This window comes from Porites lutea, chromosome 12, assembly GCF_958299795.1.
Source record: "Porites lutea chromosome 12, jaPorLute2.1, whole genome shotgun sequence".
Lineage (NCBI taxonomy): Eukaryota > Metazoa > Cnidaria > Anthozoa > Scleractinia > Poritidae > Porites > Porites lutea.
The window spans coordinates 18927507-18936813 of NC_133212.1; the positions used below are offsets into that span (position 1 = coordinate 18927507).

General features: G+C 39.5%; 1 protein-coding gene across 3 annotated transcripts in view; it reads right to left on the reverse strand.

Moving 5' to 3' along the window:
• LOC140921351 (epidermal growth factor receptor substrate 15-like 1) overlaps positions 1-9240 on the reverse strand; it is a 62724-nt gene extending 53484 nt beyond the window's left edge. For all 3 annotated transcript variants that reach the window (XM_073371353.1, XM_073371354.1, XM_073371352.1), the window contains exons 1-10: positions 9197-9240; positions 8442-8486; positions 5688-5777; positions 5382-5429; positions 4558-4653; positions 3735-3827; positions 3435-3482; positions 3108-3209; positions 2083-2256; positions 1233-1332 (exon numbers count right to left, since the gene is read on the reverse strand). In XM_073371353.1, coding sequence (XP_073227454.1) covers positions 1233-1332; positions 2083-2256; positions 3108-3209; positions 3435-3482; positions 3735-3827; positions 4558-4653; positions 5382-5429; positions 5688-5777; positions 8442-8486; positions 9197-9226 — 826 coding nt within the window. In that variant the 5' untranslated portion in view covers positions 9227-9240. The remainder of the gene's footprint in view (positions 1-1232; positions 1333-2082; positions 2257-3107; positions 3210-3434; positions 3483-3734; positions 3828-4557; positions 4654-5381; positions 5430-5687; positions 5778-8441; positions 8487-9196) is intronic.
• Positions 9241-9307: the final 67 nt, after the last annotated feature.

A 9307-nucleotide genomic window follows, 5' to 3' on the forward strand; every position in this document is an offset into this window, starting at 1 on the left:
ACAAAGAAGGGAAATTTGAGTGTTTCTTGGTATTGTGGAAACTAATGTTTGTTGGCCGTGATGTTCTGATGTGGAACTGGCTATTGGTCTGAGTCTTTTAAGTCCGCTGTATTACGTTACTTGTTAAGGCCCATCATCGGTAACATTAAACAAACTAACAAAAATTTTCTACGATAATGACGGTCTTCTCTTTGAGGTATAAAAAGCAAGTTCTCAAAATTATGAATATTAAACGAATTGAATAAAGACCTAGTGAAAACCAGATTGTCAGAGACAGAAGCAGAAGCAAAAGGACAAACTGATCACAAGGCTCGCCCCTACGAGTTGTGATTGGCTTACTCTGCCGCTTTTGCTTGGGCCTTTGACTACCTCCAGTTTTCACAAGATCGTAAACGGCGGAGTCGTAACCGGAAGCGGAGAGCCGTTTTTGAAGGGATCATGACGTTTAACGCCTCTGATTATGACTCCGGCTCTTCGTTGTTAGACTTTCTTAGGGCTTCGTCACGCATTCCTTAGAAGATTGCATGACGAGCCAGAAGAACAGGGGGTTTTAGCATCGACGACGGCGACGGCAGCAAAAACGTCACTTTTAAAATGAATTAGCGATTTTTTAAAATTCCAATTCGTTGCAAATGTCTAATGTAGGCAAATTTCCGTAAAGTTTATATCTTGGGGACTGCACTCAATGTTAGAAAAAGAACGAAAATTTCGTCCTCGCTTGTTTACGTCCTCCTACAAAAAAGCGTGATGCACGTGCAAACTTTTATTGGGGTTCCAAAACAATGAAACGGCGGAAATGTTGGTGTACCAAGACAACCCTGTGGGAATTTCACTCTTTTATTATGTAAAAACGTTCTTTTGTCCGCATAAATTAGCATAGATGCTGGCCACGTGAGTGAATACGCTCTATTGTTTTTTTGACGTTATCCCGTCCGTCGCCGTCATCTTTGCTAAAACTCTCTAACGTCCTGTGTGGGAGTCTACTGATACGCTAATGAGACTGGTGAAAACCAGCCTTAAGCATTGATCCATGTATACTGTTCTCAGGTCATTTTACAGTCCGTATGCACTGACATTCCCTGACCCTTTGACGTCATAGATTTTGCAGAGCTGCCCGCTCACAGATTTTTTGGGGGAAAATTTTTATTTTTAGATGTCATGTGACCTCGAAGTAACCAATGAGAGAGCATGCTGTTTAGGAAAAAAATGAACTATACAACAATTTCTTTTACCAGAAACAAGTCCATCAGCATCCTTATCAGCCTGCTTGAACATAGTGTCATACCGTGACTTGTCGCTACTTGTCACCACCCACGGAACTTCTTGAGAGGTCTGCAAAGTATACAGCAAGTCTGACTGGTACGTCTGAACTGTTTAGCTAACAATGAACAATTGACATGCTAAACTAAAAATGGCCACGTATCACGTGTCTTCTTCCCTGCGCATTTGCCTCGCTCGTTGGCTCGCACGAGGGACTGCTATCAGTTTATAGCTTCATCTTCTTTATTTTTTTTACGGAGACTGCTAACACCGCTAAAACACACACTGCTAACTTTGTTAATCGTTGCTAACTATATAATACACCATAAACTGTTGGTTACAGGTCGTGAGTTATCTTTCTAAGGGTTTTTGGAGGGCTTATAAACGTTGGGGCTAATATCCAGGGGGAGATTATAACCAGTAGAAAAAGGGCTTCAAAACAAGCCATAGCAGTGTTGATCAAAATACGTTATTCATTTACTGGTTTTCAATTACATGTAAGATTCAAAGCATCATAATAAATCAAATTAATTCATTTGGAGGGCCGCTTATGTCTGCGGGGCTCATATTCTTGGTTTGCAACCATGTGACAAGGCGGCCATGTTGGGGAATTTACATGAAAATAGAGTTTAGTTCCAGAGGAGATAAATGTTCTTGACCACCAACATGCCGCCGTGACGTCACATGCAAACTAGCAATAATCACGAACATTTTATTTTGCTTACAGGTAGATTGGCCTATAATTGAGAAGGCTTGTACGTGGGGGAGCTTATAAGCAGCAACTTACAGTTGACTGAGATAAAATATTGTCTAACAACTCACTGTAACAGAGAGAACTGAACTGCTTATTGAAGGAGGGGTGTGACTCTGGGGAGACGGTGAAGAGGGGGCTGATGATGTCAGCTTTAACTTTCGCTTTGAAGGAGGAATGAGTTTGCCATGGAGTGTCAATGGTACAGGATCTCCCTCTAGGGCACGGTAAACAAGGTGCATGGCCTGTTACAAAACAAAAACAAACAAACAAACAAATCAGAAAGAGTACATCCATAAGATGGTGTATGAATGCTCTAAAAACTCTCCTTATGGACAACTGATACTCCATAATCAGTTGCGTATCCAGACCTTCAGATAAGGGGGGGCCCCGTCACCCAGACCCTGAGATAAGGGGGGGTGGTCTTAAAAAGAATTTTTTTGGCCCTTCAGACCCCTCCCCTGGATCCGCCACTGATAATATTAATGACATCGCTATGTTGTAGACAGTTAACTAAGTCCCAAAGATCCCAAACAATTCCTAATTTAGCTCTACAATACAAGCATCTAGGCTTTATTGCAAGTGGTTTTCTTAGCCCAGAGAAGCCTAGAGGAACATGTGACAAAGCGCTTAGAATGAATCTCTTGGTAAGAGGCTAAAAAAACTGAAATTAGTCATACAATCAATGTGAAAGGTTTTGATCCCAGGAGTGATTTCAAAAGGAGGTTGAGTTCGATTGTCCGGGTGAATGTAGTCCTGTATAGGACTGTTGTTGTTGACAGTGACTGACGTTTTGACAACCTGTGTGGTAGTCATCTTCAGAGTCAAAGTGACTTGTATACAATCAATATTCAACGAACACCTCTGTACTTGCAGAGACGTGGCTCTACCACCTGGCATCTGTATTAAGGAAGTGACACTAGGCTAACCTGTCCTATTGTGGACAGCTGATGTTTGAGCAGAAGATAACTCTATAAGATGGACAGTCCTTAACTGGAAAAACCTGGCTACGTCCAGCAGTGTTAATGGTAAGATTTGCACTGTTTTAGGTGTTATATTTTAGCATATCAGTTAGTGTAGCCTCTTTCATCCTTACCACAGCAAACTCATCATTGTCTAACATGCCATCCTTGTCAATATCAGCCAGCTCCCAGACTCGACCAAGTACATCAATAGGGAGCTTGGAGTTCAGTAACACCTGAAGTTGAACAAAACCACAGAATTATAATATAATCAAGGGCCATAGCAAGCCACTGACTGCCACATACATAGACAACAGTAATCATTAAGTTCACATAATATATCAAACAGGACAAAGAGTTATTAAGTGTTTTATTCTAAATGCAGACAGATACATGTTTTACATCTTAAAACACGATTATTGGTCAAACTATATAACATAAATTAAAAACTTCTCACTTACAGGTTTGACTTTGTCGCCTGGAAGGAGTCCATTAACAGGTTTTAGGCCCTAAAATAACATGCCAAATGAAAATAACTTTAGATAATCAATCCTTTCCACCCAAAACCAAGTTACAGTAAAATAATATGCGGATGAAATCCTATGGTGTTACCATAATCAAATGAAAAGTCTTGACAGAACCTTTGCATAGTATTTTTTACTGTTTTTCCTAATTTTTCCTAATTTCAGGGGCTTAGGGGGAGGGGTGGGCAGTTTCTCAGAAACGTATAATAATTCAAGTTTTCAGGACAACTGGCTTACCTCAAAAATGTTGTCGTACTTTGCCTTTTCAGCAGCTTTTACTGCCCAGAGAGTGCTCTCTTGCGGGGGAGGGACAGCAGGGGGCAAAAGTTCCTGGAAAAATTGAAAAAAAAACGTCAGTAGCAGGACACAATCTTACTGTTTTTATTTAATTACAAATAATTCCATTGACACTCTCACAGCTAATGTTATGGCAGTTGTGCTCTTTGACTGTTTGCCACTTATTGTATTAAGCCTCCAAGTACATGACAGCTCTTCTCATGAGGAGTCACTGCTCATATGGTCAACCACTAATTCAAAGCAAATTTATGGTGAAGTCCTCTGGTAAAGGAGCCCCTCATCAATTTTTGTAATGGATTTAAAATTCACCAGATCAATTTGTACACCTTGTATGATCTTCTCTGGCTACAGATAATTTTATGTTGACAAAAAACTCTAATAAGACAATGCATTTGGCTCTGTATTTCTGAATGTCAATGTTCACTTTACAACTGTATGTGTATGAAAAAAGCCACTTATAAAAGGCACTTTTAGTGGCACTGGCATGGTACTCTTTATTTGGTTACTGAAATGTATGAAATGAATTCCCTCTGAATAAGCAGAATTGTCCTAGACCTGTTTATGTCCCTATAGAGACCATATGTATGGAACAATACAAGTAGTGGTACTCTGTACATAAGAAACTATAAATTATATTATTTGTTGCTTCCTGAACATGAAGAGATTGATAGCTCACTGTACAAAAAAAATTAATAGCAAAATGTTTTAACAGCAATATGGTGTCATACAAATCCTGAATAATTTTATCATGCACTTAGCTTACCACTTTAGGTGCAGGAACAAGTAAAGTTAAATTTGACAGGGAGACATCTTTTCCATTCTGTGCCAAAGCAATCAGTCTCAGAGCCAAGAAGAATCTCTGTCAATGAGAAAAGAAAATGGTTATCACTTACAGGATATATGTTCCTGCATGTTGATCTGCACTATTTTTAATGATGACAAGTCTGCACTTAGAAGCAGTACTACCCAGTCAAATGTTTTAAAAAAGGATTACACAACAAAGCTCTCCTCATGGACATGTCCACGATAGAAACACTTGTTTACTATGAACAGTTCTCTTGGTTCAAATAAAGATGGTAAACTTCTGGTCATAAATCCCTAAATCTACTTACAGCTCATACACCTTTGTGATGTGGACACTTGGCTTGGCACAGTGTGCAAAGAAAGACTTAATGTCTGATAGCCCAGGGCTATTGGATTTTGCTATCAGGCTAATGAATTCTGTTTTTGACGGACAAGTGATGTTTTTTGAGCAATTTGAATAACAGAAGAATTGTGAAATCAGTTCTACTCATCAGAAAGCTTTTGGGGCTAGTTGTAATGACATTTGGGCTAGTAAATGCTAGCTGCAGTTTGCCCGAATGGCAAGCTGTAAAAATGATTTTCTTTGCACCCTGTACATTCTGCATGAGGGAGGTTTATCTCTTTACATGTTATTTCTACATATTTTGTAAGCTATCCCCAGATTTTTCCATAAAATTTGAAAATAATAATAGAAAAAGCTTCCCAGGCACGTAAATCAATGTCATAACAATAACTGGTTGGCAAGGTGGCTTGTTCCTTTCTTCTTGCATCTACCTAATTTACCTGTTTGTCTAAGAATCCAGTTCCCTGAGGGTCAGCGAGCTCCCAAATCTGCAAGGAAAAGAGATATTGCGACAACATAAATTTATAACTTTTTACTGCCAGTAACTTCCAAAATCTTCACTTATGATAAAAGCAAATTAAAAAGGTAACCAAACAGATTAATTCAATTCATTGCTTGCAATTAAGTAAGTCTCCTTTCCATCTGTTGTCTGTCTCAGAATTTTTGGCTAGATGTTGAACATTCATCCTTTTATGCAACAGCAAGAGAACCAGCTGGTGAAATTCTGGAAAAAATGCTCTACTCACCTTATGTAGAACACCTTCCTTTAAACCAGATTTTTTTAAGAAAGCTGCTGCATCTGAAGCACCAATCTGACCAGTGTTGGAAACATCAGCCTTTTTTAACCAGAATAAGTCTTGTTAACAATAAATAAAATTATGTGCTACGCTGTTTAAAACATGCCTGAGATCTGCACTGTGAGAACCTAATAAAAACCTAGCTGATCTACCCTGCTATAAGGAGACGGCTAGGCCCCTGGTCGGGGGGGGGGGGAGTACTAAAGAGAAGTCTGCCCTGGGTAGAGGTGTGCCGTCAATTAAAGCCTTCAAAGCCTAACCCTGTTTATGACAGAAATTACTCATTTCGCTATCCTGTTTAAGACAAGAGACCTTATTTTAAGATCCTAATTTGTCTCGTTATACATACAGAATTACATAATTTACAAAAACACATATCATATGGAACCAATTTTTTTAGAAAAAAGGGTTGGTGTCACAAATGTACATGTAGAAAGCGGCCTCCACACTCTTTTAAAGCTTCTGGTCCAAAATCACACCCTGTAAAAGTTGCCAAATAGTGAAATAGTATTACCCTTTTTATTAAGACTCAAGATGCTGAAAACCAAACCCTGTTCAGCAGCATCACCCATCTAGGTTAAGTAGGGGACTGTCCCCCACCCCCTAGGCTATGACCAAACTATAGTAAAGGAAAATCTGGAAGCAGACCAACTGGTAAATTGCCTAGTGTGGGGGAGGTATTCTCTACGAGGGCCTATATGGGAAGGCTCCCCTGAAAGTCGGGGTACCTTTTCCCAGCCTCACTGGTAACATATACATGAAAGAGCAAGAAAATCTCTTATTTTGGTCTGTAAAGAAGCCCAAATGGGCTAACAGATGTATTTTTTTGACAGTGAAAAAAGTCAAGAAATTGTTCTGGCTTTGTAATGTATTCATATTTCAAAGACACTGCACTTAAAGCAGTTAAAAGAGATGCAAAGTTCTAAACTACATGAAACTAGGTGTGCGAAAGGGGTGCCATCTGTCAATAGAAGGTGTACAAAAGGGCCGCTACCTTTTCTGTCGAAAATGGTGATAAAATGGTAAGGGGTTGGACCTCAGGGGGAGCTTCCCTGTATGAACCTTTGTTGAATATATTCCCCCTGGGGTATGGAGAAGACAGGCTGGGAAGTATTATGGGAATAAGTACTGACGAACCTCCATGTTCGACTACCTAAGTGACCATCAATCCAAGACACCACAAAACTTCCCAGTGAAAGACCTACAGTTGGAACTCCATGTAAACCACCACCTCGTGGTTGCTACCACTTTTTGGAGTAACAGTTTTGCACTATTCCATTGATTTTAACCTTGTCTAAGCGATTACTTGATACACTGTCTAATCTCTATGTTCAAATTATGTATTTGTAGGCTAGTGAAAGAGTATGAAGATTAGAGCAAGTGGCAGCACAGGGGGCCCACACAATCTGTTTGTGTAGCCGATTGTTATTTTATAGTAAATGTACTGGATTTACCGTTTGCTTCACCTATAGCGATATATCGCATATATGTATATAAATCAATAATAAATGAACGTTGAATTACCTTGCCTGTGGTGTATAGTCGTCCTTTTGCCTCAAAAGCGGTTTTTTGAGCGATTTTGAATGAATTTGAGTTCGCTGTTGACTGTTCCATATAATAGAAGGACAAGGGAGGAATCCTTGTTTTGAAAGGGTTCCAGCGCCGGAGCGATTTTTCCCCCCCAAAATCGCACGCTCCGCTTTCAAACTTCGCAGCATAAAGGTCAAAAGATTCACGATTCTTCTCGTACCTTCCAATCAAAAATCCATCCAAACGGCCCGTAGCTAGCCCTCGAAGAAAATCAAAATCCCACAGTATCCGAGCGACTGGAATGCGTAGCAAGATTCATACGTGCCAGCGAGAAACCGTCCCGCTGATTGCCTCTTTTTGATTGGGTGTCGTTAAACAACAAACGCTTACCAAGTCTTCTTCATCAGTTATTATTTAACCATTTGTTTAACGACATCCAATAAAAAAAAAGGCAATCAGCGGGACGGTTTGTGGCTGGCACGTATGAATCTTGCTAAGCATTCCAGTCGCTCGGATACTGTGGGATTTTGATTTTCTTCGAGGGCTAGCTACGGGCCGTTTGGATGGATTTTCGATTGGAAGGTACGAGAAGAATCGTGAATCTTTTGACCTTTATGCTGCGAAGTTTGAAAGCGGAACGTGGGATTTTGGGGGGGAAAATCGCTCCGGCGCTGGAACCCTTTCAAAACAAGGATTCCTCCCTTGTCCTTCTATTATATGGAACAGTCAACGGCGAACTCAAATTCATTCAAAATCGCTCAAAAAACCACTTTTGAGGCAAAAGGACGACTATACACCACAGGTAAGGTAATTCAACGTTTATTTATCATTGATTTATATACATAGTTAGCAATATATCGCTATAGGTGAAGCAAACGGTAAATCCAGTACATTTACTATAAAATAACAATCGGCTACACAAACAGGTTGTGTGGGCCCCCTGTGGTGGCAGTTAGATTAATATTGATTCATCTCATAAATGCTGCTTTCAAAATGAAATTTGACGGTCTTTACTGACCAAAATAACGTGTAAGTATAAGAAACTTTTTTTTTACTTTTGAGTGTTTCAAGTGTAGTCATAATATAAATAGCATACCCTATGATTACAAAATTAGCACAGGTAAGTCACGCGTATAAGAGAAAAAAGGATTCATTATAAATTAACAGGCTTACTTGTCTGAAAAAACTTTCATAGACAGTCGCATGTCCCGCCGAGAGCTTTGAGCAAAGAAAAGACAACAAATGCGTGAACGTTTACCACATGATAAGAAAATTATCTTAGATATTCTATCTATTTTGATATAAGAGGGGCGTAAAGGCATGATGTCACGAAAGAAACAAGACGATCTGCGGCGCGGGATTTGTTTTAAATCAAAGGACTAATTGATTTTATACCATGTTGATGCTGATAGATCTAGACTCCGTCTCGGAAAAAAATAGCACATGTGAATTTAAGACGATTTTCATCGGGATTTAATCGCCCTACAAGCACTTTTTGCAAAATCGACCAAATGGACAGTCAAAGTGTATTTGTTGCAGTCAATATAAGATTGAGGTTCACTTTAGATAAGCCACAGAAGCAACAGTAGTAAAAAAGGCTCCGTTTCAACAATCCACAGGAATCTTCACAACAGTGATTTGAAAATCAAGTTTTTTTTAAACAAAGGAAGACATATGGAACAGCTGATGTCTGCTGAAGGCGCCACAAACATAAATTCAATGCCCCTTTTAATTCCAACACTCAGCTCGATCTTTGCCTTGTACAGTAAGCTTATTAATTTGCGATAGTGAAATGAAATTACGATCGCCAATAAATCACAGAGATCTCATGGGGAAAAAGACTATGACATGAGACGCTGTTAAGTAACGCAAAATGTCACAATCGTGATATTCTTTTACACTAAGACAATAAAAAAAACACAGCTTACCTGGGAAAGGGTTGGTATACCAGCAGCCATGTTTATATCCGGACAAACCGGGGGCTCAAATCCTTCATTAATATGGTGCGGTCAACCATCAAAGAACTATGCGTAGAAGTA